We start from the raw sequence: 16,064 nt of genomic DNA, 5'->3' as shown, positions 1-16,064 counted from the left end.
GACTGGACTTTATCAAAATTAAAAACTTTTGTGCATCAAAGGACACTAACAAGAAACTGAAAAGACAACCTACAGAATGATAGAAAATAACTGGAAAGCATACATTTGATAAGATATTAATTTTCAGAATATATAAAGAATTTCTACAATTCAACAATAACAAAAAAGCCCAATTTAAAAATGAGCAAAGGATCTGAATAGACATTTCTCCAAAGAGGGTATAGAAATGGCCAATTAGCACATGAAAAAATGCTGAACACCAACAGTCATGAGGGAAATGTCAATTGCAACTACAATGAGATACCACTTCAGACCAAATAAGCAGAAAGACATATAATAACAAGTGTTGGTGAGAATGTGGAGACACTGGAACTCTCATACACTGATGGTGGGAATATAAACAGGTACAACCACCTTGGAAAACAGTCTGGAAGTTCCTCAAAACATTAAACATGGAGTTATCATAAGACCCAGAAATTCTACTCCTAGGTATATACCCAATGGAAGTAAGAACACTTGTCCACACAAAAATATATACACAAATGTTCACTGCAGCATTATCCATAATAGCCAAAAAGTGAAAAGAACCCAGATATCCATCACCTGATGAATGGATAAATTAAATGAGATGTATCTTTACGATGGGATATTATTTGGCAACGAAAAAAATAAAGTACTTATATATGCCACACTATCTGTGCATGAGAACATTATGTGAAGTGAAAGGAGCAGTCACAAAAGACCACATAGTATATAATACCACTTAATATAAAATATCCAGAATAGGCAAATCTATAGACAAAATAGATTAGTAGTTGCCTAGGACTGGGTAGGGCGGAGGTGGGGGTGAGGCTGGGGGGGCAATGGGAAGTGATGGTTACAGGGTTTCTTCATGGGGTGATCAAATGTTCTCAAATTGATTATAGGGATGACTGTCTAACTAAATATATTAAAAACCTCTGGATGGCATACTTTAAATTAGTGAATTGTATGGTATGTGGATTTTATCTCATTAAAGCTGTTATTAAAATAGATACATGTGCACATAATACTTTAATTTTGGTGATTAAATTTCACTTGTCAGTTCTCTTCTATGTCTGTCACAACAATCCATGTATTCACTTAGATGATCCATACATATATTTCCATGACAACTGTCTTAGCTTTATAATATGTAACAGACTACACATATTTGTGAAGAACAGGTAGGTATTTTTTTAAATAAAATCCATCCTTTTAGAACAATTAATTTAACAGAAAAAATTTAAAAAATGAAAACACTAAACTATCTTTTCTCTTCTTCAGTGTAATCACTACATCACCTTCATCAACACATCATTTCTGTGGACGACTGGCAGGTTTACCCCCAGTATTTAATATATTTACCACAAATCTACTTCATCAGAGAATACATGATTACTTTTAGCAGTACATTTATAACAGTACTCTACTGTCTGGTAGCTCCATAATTTCTTTGTTACTGAAAGCCTAAATATTAATTATAGTTAAACCCTTGGCAGCCAAGAGAACTTAGTATTTCAGTTATTTTGTACCTACCCCTTTTGAATCAATCACTCCAGGTTTCGCATTAAACTTCACTGTCTTCAATCGGGCACGCTCCTTTCTTTCCACCCTAAAGAAAATTGAAAATACAGAGCTGATCACACGGCAAGGCATTTATGAGTAAGTTCCTTACTAAATGAAGAATATCTCTTCTTATCAGCTCAAATGCAATACATTCTAAAGTACTCCCATTTCTTCGTTTGGTAAAAAAAAAAGTCTTGGTATATTGTCTCTAAGAGGCTAACACATCCCTTGAAACTTCTGTGTGATGTGTACTGAATCACAGTGATTGGAAGAAACAAAAAAGGAGAAAAACTAATAGGTACTTAAATGCCTGAATAAATCAAACAAAAATCTATTATAAGAAATCACAGTCCACAGAGATGAACACCTAAGTGGAGACTAAATAAACTTCTTTCTTCTCCTTTGTTCACCTCTGCACACTTCATCTCTCCTACTCTTTTCTTTTGGTTTCCTTTTTTTTCCCTTCCCTTAGCAACACTATGGTATTTACCTTTACCTCAAAACCAAACAGGTTATGGGTAATCTTGAATTTTTTCCTTTTCCCCAGTCCTGTTCTCCTGTCATCTCTGCAGATTTCATCATTGTACCTGACACTTCATTCATTCATCAAACACTCATCGAGTACCTATCATGTATCAAGCAAGGAGTTGGGGGACAAAGAAAAAAAAATTAAAAAGCATGACTGCAATAAACACCCAGGAATGTGCTCCTGGTAGGAACAAAGACATAAAGAGACTGATAATGCTGTAGTAAGACTGTTGACAGCAATGGGGGAGGGGCATCTATCTCATTGGAGGGTGAGAAGGAGGGGGTAGAAAGCATTGGGGTGGGCTTCCTGGAGGAGGTGTCAATTTATGTGAAACTTGAAGGACAAGAAAGAGCTTGCTGGCAGGAAAAGTTCAAGGATAATTTCTCAGACAGAAGGAACAACACATACTATGAGGATATAAACAAGTGAAAGATGTGGAAAATTCTGGTATAGGGTATATACAGGATGGGATGTAGGACAGTGAGGTGGTGAGGTTTCCTTATAAAAGATATCCATCCACACTAGGGACTCGGGCTTTTTCCTTGGGGAATCTTCATGAGTTATGAAAGGACATAAAGCAGAGAAATGACCAAATGGGTTAGCATTGGAATAAATGACCATGGTGGAGGAGGAAGATAGGCTGGAAGAGAGAAGGGACAGTGGGAAGCAGGAGGCCTGTTGAGAAGTTACTGCCACAATCCCGGCCAGAAATGATAATGAGGTAGAAGGGAGGGAAGGGTTTAAGAAACAGCAGTAAACTAAAATTGGTAGGACTTGTGCCTGTTTGAAGGATGGGGTTGAAAGAGGTAAAGAGAAGCTAAGTATATCCTTGATTTTTGTTTGTTTGTTTGAGCCTTTCTAATTAGACATGATCACTCCTTCCTTTAAGACACTACAGTACTTATTTGTATCTTCATGTTGTATTATCTCTTGTTTCCTTGTGTTTATTTTCCTAGCGCACATACAAAGCTGTATGTTCTTTGAGGGCGAACCCATATGTCACTCTGCAGCACCCTGGAGCAAATCCTCAACAAATTGCTGTTAACTAAAATAATTTTCCATGCCTTGTTTTGACTTGATTATTTGCTTAAATATTGCCAACTCTAATTTCAAAAATGGGGAAAGAAAAGAGAGAGAGAAGAAAAACCCCAAATCTACAGAAATTAATGGTTTATAAAAACTAAGCTATTCATAGATCAATAATTAACAACATATTGCTTTTTAACTAAGAGCTCTTTTGTGTTCCCAGTTGAAACACCATGCAGATCGGGGTTTCTATAGTTACAGAAACAGTTTCAGAATATATTTCATTGCAAGAGGAGAATATTTGAGTGGAAACAGCTGAACAAAAATTTTCATATCTAACCTCAGATATTAAAGCAATATGTTCCACTGAGAGTTTCTACAGACAACAGTTGGGAAGAGCACAAGACTTCAGAAAAAAGGTAAGCTGCCAAGTGGAAAGATGCTCACTCAGAAAATGCCTGTTCTGAGCAACTTCAGCTTTTCCCGGTTTTAATCCAAGTGCAAATGTTAATTCATATTCATCTCTTTGGATCCTTCTAAAACCATTCTTACAGCCCTGACTTTATCCTGGCTTCTTTGCATTAACCAGGATAATTATGGGAAACACTACTACATTAGATGATGCCAAAATGACACGCAGAGGACACATGGTTATTTGATTAGGCTATGCAAAAAATTGTGCACAGACCCACAGAACTCACAGGGCTCCAAACATGTATTAGGCTGAAGTCAGGATTCTAAGAACAGTTTGGACAGAACATTCTAATTTTTACCCCCTGGTTTCTAAGCTCACCCTTTTCAGATTTCTTAAGAAATGTCCCAATTAGGCTATATTTACTGATTCATCCCTTATCTTTACTGATTCATCCCTTAAATCTTAAGAGGATTTCAGAGAATGTTAAGTCAGATGGACACACACGCACACACACACACGCCTATTATCTGCTATGGTTTATTAATCTTCAAACAGGCAATAGAAAAAACCATTTTTAAAGTGTTACTGTAGGTGGCATGGTTTTGGCTCACTCACGAAGGAGGTTGGAAAGTTTCGCTTTCTCTTGGGGTTGGAAGTTTCATTAATGATAATGATGATAATACAAGTGTTGGCTGAAGTTTTCACATATAATTATTAGTAAAAAAATTCCTTTACACTTATAACGTCTCATTTGGTTCTCACAATAACCAAGTGATGTAAGTATTACTGACCCCATTTTATGGCTGGGAAAGCTGAGACTTGAAGCTTGCCAAGTTTATAAAGTGGTAGAAATAGGGCCTGAACACACAGCTACTAAAAGCTAACCTGAGTGTCTGTTCACATCTACTCAGTTTGGGAAACAGCGTTCAAGACCTTCCATGTTTCTCTTCTGCAATGGGAATTCTCAACATAAATGAGATTTTGGATGAGTCATACACAGTTTTAAGGCCAATACAGTTCTTCAGAAATCTGCATTAAGTTTTTCACAAATGATAACCAACATTCTCCCTTGCATGCCCATATCCCAAATGTCCTGAATTAAATAAACCATAACCTAATCACTTACATAACACCATACCATAACAGGTTGGGCTTTTCATTTTTTTTTTTTTAAGAGTGTGAGAGCTGGGGAGAGGGGGAGGAGGGCAGAAGGAGAGGAAGAGAGAAAGAATCCTAAGCAGACTCCACGTCCATTGTGGATTCCAATGCAGGGCTTGATCTCGTAACCCTGAGATCATGACCTGAGCTGAAATCAAGAGTTGGATGCTTAACCAAATGAGCTAGCCAGGGGCCCCTGTGCTTCAAAATTTAGAATAAATTTTAGGGGCGCCTGGGTGGCGCAGTCGTTAAGCATCTGCCTTCGGCTCAGGGCGTGATCCCGGTGTTCTGGGATCGAGTCCCACATTGGCTCCTCCGCTAGGAGCCTGCTTCTTCCTCTCCCACCCCACCCCCCGCTTGTGTTCCCTCTCCCGCTAGCTGTCTGTCTCTCTGTCAAATAAATAAATAAAATCTTAAAAAAAATAAAATAAAATTTAGAATACATTTTAACACTGAAATTTAGGTTAGCTAAATGACTATATGTAGCACTATAAATATTTAATTATATCATAAATATTGAATTAATTTCTCTCCTTGGCAGTCTTTTTGCATTCACTGTAACCCCATCATAGTTTTGCTTTCCCATCACAGAGGCCCATGTCAATTACCTCTCTCAGTGGTAGGTGGCTGTGTCTTGTGTTCTCTCCTACCTACCTCAGCCCCTTCCTCTCTTCTAGTGCTTCTTGGGATGCAGGTGGATGGTTTACTGCTCAAATGAAGAGTTAGGGCTGGGAAATAGGGCTTTAAATAATGGTGTGTTCTTTCAAGCACTAAAAGCTCAAATACAAAGAAAGGAAATCACCCATCATTTGATTGTGTACAAAGTATTCAATGTTGTTCTAAGCACTTTGCCTATATTATCAATAACTGCACAATGATCCAGGGCTTAAGATGGAGCTGGGCATATAGTAGGTGCTTAATGAACAAATGAATGAGCGAATGCATGAATAAACCCTCAAGCAGCGTTCTTGGGAAAATTGAGGCTCAAGAGTTAAATGACTTGCCCTCAAACAGTGTTTTTAATGAAACATTACTTACCAGTTCATGACTTTTTCACTTGGTAAGAATCTACAAAAGTTTAAAGTTTAGCATCACCTTCTCTAATTATGTTACTAAGTAAGACTCTTTTGGCAGAAATAGATGATATTAAAGCCCACAGGTCTTTACCTAAGGAAATGGTGGACCATCTGTATAGAAAGACTGAATTGAGATGAGAAATACTGTCTTACTTCTCTCACACTCAAGAGGCAAGCAATTAATTAGATTGTTTAAGCAGAAATAATATTCTCCACCCTAGTTTGGTCACTTACCAAAATGCTGAAAATATAAACTGTATGGCAAAATCTGAGCAATCAATTCTGACAACTAGCATCTCCGGAGAGTACCAAATGGTCATACTTCAATGAGCCCAACTGTCTCCCTCTGCCCTCTCACCCATATCCCATCTGGCATTTTCAGGTCCTGGCCAAACACATAATGAGGTCAGGCTTGGAACACTGGATGGTGGGAGCATCATTTGGTGCTGGGTGTTCCTGCACCCGTGCTCTACAAGGATGGAAATGCCATCCATGTGACTGGCCACAGACTCTGCGTGAAGGCTAGGTGAGCAAACCTTAATGCGATGCTAGCTACAAACCTGTCATCTGAGAGCCCAGGTGACCATCACTATGGGGCAATGAATAAAGAGACTGTTGAACAAATCATATCTTGGCCACTCATAAAAGCTATGTAGTCTCAGGCAACAGTGATTCTATTCTAAGAGCCCAGATTTTGAAATCATACAAGTCTGGGTTTGAATCCTGCATCTGCCACTTACTAGCTCTGTGACTTAGGGAAGGTCATTCAGCATCTTAGGATCTCAGGATTTATGTCAGTAAGCTTAGAGTACTGACACAGACTTCAAAAAATTACAGTGAATGTTAAATAAGATAATATAAAAATTGTTTAGCCCAGTGTCTGATTCATATTAAGAACTCTTAATTGATAATTCTAGCATACTCTTGGTAGAGTGGAAAGCCATCTGGTCTTGCTATCAGAGACACTTGGGTTCAGCCAGTGGTTAGCTGTGCATCCTTGGGCAAGTTACTTGACTTCTTGGACCCTCAGTTTCCTGATGAGGCTTTTGTGAAGATGAAGTGAAATTGTGTATCTGAAAGTACTTGGCACCATACATGGTTTGTGTGATCATCAGATGGGATTCGTCCTTCTGTCTGCTCTCCTTTCACATCGCTTGACCCCTGCTATGGACTCAATGTGTTGGCCCTCATGAATGGATTAGTGCCCTTATAAGAAGAGGCATGAGAAATGATCTCTTTTAGCCATGTGAGGGTACAACAAGAAAGCTATTCACAAACCAGGAAGAGGGCCCTCACTGGAAACCCAAATAATCAGTGCCTTTTAATTTGGACTCTCTAGGCCTTTAGAACTGTGAGAAATGAATGTTTGCTGTTAAGAGTACCCAGTCTATGGCATTTTGTTACGGCAGCCTAAGCTGACTAGGACAGTACCTTTAGTTAGAAAGAGCCCTCATTAACCTAATCAAGTGTAGCTGTGCCTTAGTCACATGTTTAGTCCCACAAACATGTGATTCCAGTTGGGCTCCAGTGACCCAATGACAGTGCTTGGCACACAGACACTGCTTAAACAATGCTTGCGGATTTAAATTTTGCCAAGTCTTATTTTTGTAACTTTGTGGGGAAGGATTGCATATAAGTTAAAAGTATCAGTTCTGTTGGGACGCCTGCATGGCTCAGTCAGTGAAGTGGCCAGCTCTTGATTTTGGCTCAGGTCATGATCTCAGGGTTGTGAGACTGAGCCCAATGTCAGGCTCCATGATGAGCGTGGAGCCTGCTTAAGATTCTCTCTCTCCCTCTCCCTCTGTCCTTCCCCTCCTCTCTTTTCCTCTCTCCTTAAAAATAAAGAAGAGTATCAATTTTGTAGCCTGGATTCAAAACCTGGCTCTGCCACTATTTGGGCAATATCAGGTAATGTAATTAACCTTTTTATGCCTCAACCTCCTGATTTGTAAAATGGAGATAATAATAATCAAATAGTAAATCGCATTTGTACCAACTCCCACTTATTTTGAGCTAGAGTTGTAAGATGCTAAATGTAGTGTGAAATGAGAAAGCCTTCCAGTAAGAACTCTTTGTGGGGTAGGATTATAAATGATTTTTATTTCTTCTTTTTACTTTTCAAAAATTTCCCACTTTCCTACAGTAAAATGTGTTTGTGTTACTTTTATAAACATATAAAATAATAATAACATTTTTTGAAAGGATTAAAATCCTAAGGAGAAAAGTAGACAGGAACTCATTTATAGCCATACACACACACACACACACACACACACACACACAGAGAGAGAGAGAGAGAGAGAGGGGGAAGCTACTGTAACATTCATGGATAGAATGCAAATAAATATCAACATTAGAGTCACTAGACAAACTTCTTTTTCAGGCTAGCTGTAGTATGGCTGTTAAGATGGTTTTTATCCAAAATAAAAAAGATAGTCAACTTGACAATAACCACCAGGAGGTGGAAAATTGCCTCAAGAGGAATAGCACTGAGAATGTTCCTTCGGGAGAAAATGAAGTATAATCGAACAAATGAAGGGCTATTGACAAAGCTGGTTAGAATCACAGAACCTCTGGGTTGGAAAGGGCCTGAAAAATTGTGTAGTTAACTCTCTATCCAAAGCTTGAGTCCCTTTTATTATATTTCCTGACACCAGACCTTCTATTATCAGAATCACCCGGAGGGATTTACAAACAAATACAGATTTCCAGGACCCACTCCAGATGGACTGAATTAGAATATTTGTGTGTGTGTGTGTGTGTGTGTGCGTGTGCTTGTGCACTCTCTCTCACACACACACATGCATGCATACACAGAGGAGAGGGTCAGAGAGGGAGGGAGCAGGCATGTCTAAGCTTTTATAATGCTCCCTTGGTATGAAAACCACTGTTCTGGCTCACTATCTTCCTACGTAATCCATACCATCTCTACACAGCTCCAGCCAGTAAAAGAATTTCTTTAAGATGAGCTGAAATCTATTCCCACATAGCTTTCCTGCCTCCACTTCACTTCTATCCTTGGGGCCATATTCAATAAGATAGCTCTTTCTTCTACAGAGCAGCCACTCAGATAGCTCTGATGAATTAAATAGAAGCAAACCAAAATGCACGTTGCCGTGACCTTTTTTTGGAAGTAAATGGAAATGGAAAAACAGAATATAAACTAGTGCTGAGAGTCACTGCTTTGAATATATACCCTTTGAGAAAACCCTACAAGCCACAGTACAAACTCAAAATGTCCTCTCAAAGCAATGTGAAGCAACTATTGTGGAGCCCAGAGGTTTATTTATTTATTTATATTTATTTTTATTAAAAGGTTTTATTTATTTGACAGAGAGAGAGACAGAGAGATAGAAGGTGAGCACGCACAAGCAGGGGGAGTGGCAGGCAGAGGGAAAAGCAGGCTCCCGGCTGAGCAAGGAGCTGGACACAGGACTTGATCCCAGGACCCTGGGACTGTGCCCTGAGCCAAAGGCAGGTGCTTAACCGATTGAGCCACCCAAGCATCCCAGAGCCCAAAGGTTTAAAGAGACCCAGAGAACTATGTGCTGGCAGGGGATCCACACAGGGGCATGGAGGGTAGGGAGGTTCTCTGGAGTTTCAGCAGCTTCTTTGTGACTCCTCCCCACTAACTATGAGGAAGCATCTGTGTGACAGTCAGCCTGCTGCCCTCTCCCCGCATTCCGCCTGGGCTGTGTGGTCAGAGGCAGAGAAGGACCAGTCTTCTCTGGGGTGCTAATTCTCCACAGAGTTATTCTTGGGTATGAGTGACCACTTCCTCCTATGGTTTGTGCTAGCTCCGTCACTGGATCTTAGCCTAGAGCACTCAGTTCCACTGAGAACTCTTTACAGAGGTATTTGGGGTGTTTGGAGAGGAGGAGAAAAGCCCTTTGAGAAACCTGTAGCTTGAGAAAAGCTGGTGACTGCCTTGAATAAATGTTATTCCTGACTTTAATTTCATAATCGTATCTCTTTACTGGGGTACAGACAAATGTGTTTCATGGACAGCATCTTGGTGCCAAAAAGAGGTTCATGGGAAGGAAATTTCCACCCTGGTCATGATTATTAGAAGCTGCTGGAATGCATGATGGAGTTGGCTGTTCCAAAGTATATTCCTGCCTTTCGAAAGCATAGCTGACTAAATGTTTAGAAGAGAAAGAGCATGGTTCTCTTGACTCAGGAAACACATACGGAACTAAGTATCTGATTGAGTGAAGGTGGGAGTTGAGGGGTGGGTGGGGAACAGGAGTAACTAAACAGTAACAAACAGTTATAAACCCAGTCTTAGACCTCACCAGATGTTCAAACAACTTGTATCCCAAGCATCTGAATTTGAAATTAAGGTTTTTAGTTTTTCTCCCATCAATATTTGAACGTAATACATAGGTAGGACCTTCACTTAGCATATTGTTCTTTATTTGGCTTTCACTTGAACTTTCTGTAAGGTTATCTGTTAAATCTGAACCTCTGGAATAACACCTGAGTGTGTAAGTCAGCATACGTGCTGATAAGATGATCTTGAACATGTGGATGCTGGTAAATGTTTTAGGAAGGTGTTGTAAGCTGATTCCCTTTCTTTCGTTATGCCTTATCATAGTCACCAGTTTTGGTAAAACCCTAATATGAGATGAGTGAGAATATTTAATCATGTCACCTGTCACCACTGACAATTTCCCCACAGATTGACTATCCCACTCAAATTGTTATTTTGTAACAGTTTGCCATATCTTCATCCTCCCTATTTCCACCCCCTAGATAGCTGAAAAGCAAACACTTTGAAATAGAAAAGGCATTTTTACCTCCGTTTGCTGGGGATGACCCCCATCTCCTCACTGTCCCCCTCCAGCGTGACTCTCCTGGCTTGCCACCACTCATCATCAGAGGCGTTGATAACATGGAGAATATCTCCATATTTAAAACTAAGTCCTTGACTTGGCAGCCCACTGTCCTTGCTCTTGTCATAGTCAAACATGGCTCTGTAGAAATGACAAGAGAGAACATCATTAGGAACTTCTGCAGCACAGATCTCGAATTCACCATTTTGACTACCCACTCTTGCCCTGAGAATCCTTCATCCATTCGGTAGCACTCCCAGAATGACTTCCAGAATTGCAGTCTACATTCCCACTACCATGGTCACAAATCATCCTTAGTTCCTTCTTCTTCCTGGAGGCTACAGGGGCAGCCTCTGGACCCCTAAAACTGGGGTTCTGCTTCTTTTCTTGGAGACCATCCTATGTGGCGAGGTGATAATGGGAGATGTGGCAAAGGCAGTTCAGTACCTGAGATTATTTTCACTCCCACTACAATCAAATGTTAAAAGTCACTACAGAGAAGGAAATAATGAAGAGAAACATGGACATCTTTCTGAATGAAGCATTTTGTGTTATGAACAAATCCTCTCAGATGTATCAGTCCATACAACTCTTTCCTTTGTAATGGGGAAAAATGGTAACAACTTAAATGTCATCCCATGGGGGACTGTGATCCTTCCACTCACGGGACTATCAGACTGTTACTGAAGTTGAATGGTTGCAGTTTAATCACTGTATTATACACCTGAAACTAATATAAGGCTGTATGTTAATTACACTGGAATTCAATTTTTTAAAAAAGAAAATGCAAATAAAAACCACAAAAACATAAATAAAGAATAAAATAAATTGAATGGTGGCTAAGGTTAATCCAATGGCATGAATAAATGCTCAAAATGCAATAATGAAAAAATATAATTACATGCATGTTTATATGTGTACAGATCAAGATTATATGAATAAGACAAATCCTTTTGCTTGCGCAGAATGCTGTCTACCTCAGCATCCTGCTCATCACTCTGAATTGTAATTCCTTCTTTATGTACCATGTTTCCCTCACTAAAGAGCACATGCTGAGCCTTTGCTAAGCCAAACACACTGCGACATGTATAAATTGGTGGGGTGAGGGAATTGCAAACAGAATGGAAATGACCAAGACCTTAGTAGTGTTGCCTTATGTAGCTGACAATTTGTGTCAAATCTTATACTGCCTGCCTCCTCCTGTATCTCCCCTCACCAACCACTACCAGATACATAGAGCATGAAAGTTCTCAGAAGAAGCAGATTTTGCCACCTCCCTGCTTATTCCCCTTTGATACCGTTCTGACAAGAGTGTAACCCACTATGCAAGCAAAACTAGATAGATCTGGGGAACAGATTTTTTTCTAAGATCACTGGGGACCAAGTATGGTTCTTTTCCTTTCTTCCTTTTTTTTTCCCCTCATGAAAGAAATGTCACATCTGCTGTCATGGCAACCAAAAAGAGCTGAAGACAGCATGAAGAGCTCTCAAATATTGCAGGAAAATCTGAGTTACTTGCAACACAGCTCCTTCTTCCACTAACTCTGTCCCTAAGTCATGGAATCGGGGAAGAGTTTCTCGGTCGAAGCTCCCAGAATGACTCACTTCCACCTTGACCATCTGCATCTTCCCTACTGAAGACTTTGGCAAAGCTCCACCTAGGCAAAAGGGGGCTGAGAGTGGGCAGAGGCCCACTTCTGATGCTGTCACCTCTCTGGTTGGGTGAGGTGACATAAATGAATGAGCACTCCAGAGCCACAGGTTTTTGTAATGCAAAATTAGTCCAATAACTACATTTGCACGGAGCTGCTGTGAACACTAATAAGACATACGAGGCTCCCAGCTCATGGTAGGTGCAGCGTAGCAGCTGAGTATAGTGGTTAGGAATAGAAGCCCCGGGGTCACACTGTCCACATCCTTTCCTGGTCCTACTACGTCTTGCCAGTCATACAGCTCCATTATCCACACAAGCTACTTCACCTACATAACAGCAATGATAACAGTACCCCCATCATGAAACTGTTGTATGGATGAAATGTGACATAACGTAATACATGTAAAAATAAAGCACGCACAGCAATGCCCGGCACACAGTGATGATCGTCAAGTATGAACTGTCACTATTCTCTCGCCTTTCCCCTGTCAGGTGATGTTCATAAAAATCCTTTCTATAGAGTCTACTCTGTGCAAAAAAGAGTTAACATAGCAAGCTTGAGGCTGCTATTTTAAAAAGACCTGCCCGCAAGGATGGCTCTTGGCTGACATCTGGGAAATTAGATTTTGGGAAGGTTCTCACTATTTCCTGTTAGGAATGGCTCACCATGCCTAAACTGTTTGTATAAACAACATGTGAAGGGAACATTTGCTTTTCTTCTGAGTCTGGAATTGTGGTATGGGCTAAGCAGAAGGTGACTACATGATCAGCCCCCAACAAAAACCCTGGATCCTGCGTCTTTCATGAGCTTCCCTGGTAGACAACATTTTACACCTAGTATCACAATTTGTTGCTGGAGGGATTAGGCATGTCCCATGTGACTCCACTGGGATAAGGCTCTTGGAAGCGTGTGCCCAGTTTCCTCTTGATTTTGTCCCAAGTTCCTTTCCATTTGCTGATTTTGCTTTGTATCCTCTTGCTGTAATAACTCATAGTCCTGAGTATGACTATGCTGAATCCTGTGAGCCCTCCCAGTGAATCATCGACCCTTGGGGTTGTCTTGAGGGTCTATAGATTGCAAATCATTTTCACATACACTACTCATTTGTGACTCAATCCATTCCACAAAGAAGGATGATGGATACAGTATTATCTCCTTTCTATAGATGAGGGATAGACTAACCTCAGCATACAAGGGTCAGCAACCTCAGGCTGGAGCGTGGGTCTTCTGATCTGGAGTCCTAGTGTAATGCTCTTTACTTCGTTCCCCATCAGAACCCCCACCCCCAAGTCTGAGAGGTGGTGACAAGGTGGCAAGGATGATGACCCTGACGGCTACCACTACTTATGCTCATGTAGGTAGCTTGGCACTTTGTATCTGTTGTCTTATTTGACATCATAAGAACCTGAAGGTAAAAATAAGTATCCTCATTTTCCAGATGAGGGAAGGAAGCTCAGGACATTAAGGCAGCTGCCCCAGGTCACATGTATACATGTGGTGGAGACTGCATTGAGAATATGGTCTGTCTGGCTCCAAAATCCACATTCTTGGACATTTCATTGTATGGCTCAGTTTCCCAGCCTGTTTCTCCTCTGCCCATGCTCACAATTTAGAAGTACCAGGAACTCTTCACCTCCCTTCAAGGCTGACCAACCTCCGCCACCCCTTGCCCCCAAATCCCCGAAGCTCCCTTATGGCTCAGTTCTTGTCTCAGTATTTATTATCCTCAAAGTCTTTGAACCTCTGGTTTAGCTCCAGGCTCCTTCTGGATGTAAAGTGTGGGGAGCGGAGGGAGAAAAGCTGTCAGGAAAGCTGGCAGGTGGTCACCAAGAAGGCAGGCTCCAGGGTCGGACTGCCTGGGTTTGCAACTTTTTAACCATGTGATCTTAAGCAAGTTACTTAGCTTCTCTGGGCTTCAGGTTTTCATCACCGTAAAACCGGCGTATAGTAACACCACCTACTTCAAAGAGTTGCGGTGAGGATTAAATGAAATAATGTATGGAAAGTATTGCGACACCAGCTTGGCACAGGCTGTGCTTGATAGATGGCAGCTACTATTACTATTATAATTGTTTTTCTGCAAAATGGGCTGGCCTTGAATCAGGGGATCTGGGTCCCCACTGTGCCACTTAGTAGCTGTCTTGTGGACTGTGTATAAGGACATCTACAATCCCGCTCTATCCTCAGAGTCTAGTACAGCACTGGGCACAACGTAGATCCTCACTTTCAGATCGAACTCTGAAAGCCCTGCTCCTCTCAAGCCTGGGTCCCCATGTGTAAGGGAGGGGAGGAGAGACTGTTCCTGGTGGTCCCTTCCAGGCCAGACATTCAATCTACTGTGCTCCGTTTTATTCCCAAGAATCCCCAAGGGAAGGTGTCCCCCTCCTGCCTTGAGTGATAGGTATCCCCAAAGAACAGGCTCAGTAACACGCTCCTCCCCAGTTCTATTTATCTCAGGCAACCCGCCCCTCGAGGATTACACAGATTTCAGACTTGTCAGGTCCTGGAAAACAAACAGCTGATACATTTCGGCAGCTTCCGGCTCCTTTGGATATTAATGGATCTTCATGCCTGGGAGAAATGCTACGGTGCCCCATCACCTAATTTAAAAAGCGATAAGCTGTTTTTAATTTGCTTTATGTGCTAATTCATCACAGCAACTTTTATAAAATGCCATTAAGACTCACACTTTCCACCTAGGGTGCTTTTAACAAGTCCATTAGACAAGTAGAATTAGAGAGGAATAATGCAACGTCTCTCTCATCCCTCCTGGACCTCCTGCATTTCACCATGTGGTGGCCCTTTGCCAACCGGGGAAGCCCAGGAAGGGGAGTGAAGCCGCTGCTCATCCTCGTGGCTATGCAACATGATGGGGAGACACCTGAGCACTCAACAGAAATTGTGCTTAAGTGTCCCACAAGGTGCTAAAGACCTCATATTTATCTTCTCACTCAATGTATTGGACAGGCAAGGCTGCATGTGGGTTATATGCTAAGCTTGGGAGAGAGAAGAGACCTGGGTTTATGTCCCAACTCTGCTATTCTTAGTTGTGAATTTGGGGCATGTTACCTAACCTCCTCGATGATCTCTTCACCATAGATGACCCTTCCCTCAACTACGAAATGCAGAGAATGATGGCATTAACTCCAAAGATTGTAACGAAGATCCCTCCATAGGGATCACTTTGTTATTATTTCTGACAACAATCTTCCCATGTCAGCATTTTTTATCTCATAAAGGAAATGAGACCCAAAGAGCTGAAATGAAAAAAAGCTAATAAGTAGCAGAACCAAGATTCAAATATAGATAGATGTGTCGGAATCAAAGGCCCATGCTCCTGGATGTAGAATTCAGCTTGCAATTCCTGACAAGGAATGTTGTGCTTAGACCTCATCTCCAGAGATTTCATGATTTGGTGATCGCATTTATAATGGACTAGATGTCAGGAGAGAGGCATGAGTAGTTTATGGAGGGCACATTCAGTTCTCACAACTGCCCCACAATGCATGGATTAGCCTTGTGCTGCAGATGAGGAAATACAGACTTGCATAACTTAAGCAACATGTCCAGTATCACACCAGCTATCACGTGACAGGGCAGGACTGAATGCAAGACCTGTCTGCCTCCAAGGCCTATAGACTTGCTTCACCAACCCATGCGTTGTTTTTGCAAGCAACCCTCTCCAACCAAAACCACCCACATTTTCTATTGGGCTTAGGCTGCAGTGATATTTAATGATTGTGGACCATAATAGCACGCATGTTTTCTGTGTTGGTCAGAGAA

At 41.1% G+C, this 16,064-nt stretch overlaps 1 protein-coding gene across 20 annotated transcripts in view; it reads right to left on the bottom strand.

The window, feature by feature from the left end:
- The window catches only part of DLG2 (discs large MAGUK scaffold protein 2), a 1,964,683-nt gene that overhangs the window by 55,336 nt on the left and 1,893,283 nt on the right, over window positions 1–16,064 (bottom strand). For all 20 annotated transcript variants that reach the window (XM_034666214.1, XM_034666215.1, XM_034666218.1 and 17 more), the window contains 2 exons: window positions 10,591–10,767; window positions 1,558–1,633 (listed from right to left, as the gene is read on the bottom strand). In XM_034666214.1, the coding sequence (XP_034522105.1) occupies window positions 1,558–1,633; window positions 10,591–10,767 (253 nt within the window). The remainder of the gene's footprint in view (window positions 1–1,557; window positions 1,634–10,590; window positions 10,768–16,064) is intronic.

This window comes from Ailuropoda melanoleuca, chromosome 8 (assembly GCF_002007445.2).
Source record: "Ailuropoda melanoleuca isolate Jingjing chromosome 8, ASM200744v2, whole genome shotgun sequence".
Lineage (NCBI taxonomy): Eukaryota > Metazoa > Chordata > Mammalia > Carnivora > Ursidae > Ailuropoda > Ailuropoda melanoleuca.
The sequence above is the reverse complement of the archived record's forward strand: the minus strand, read 5'-3'. Positions and strand labels throughout refer to the sequence as shown.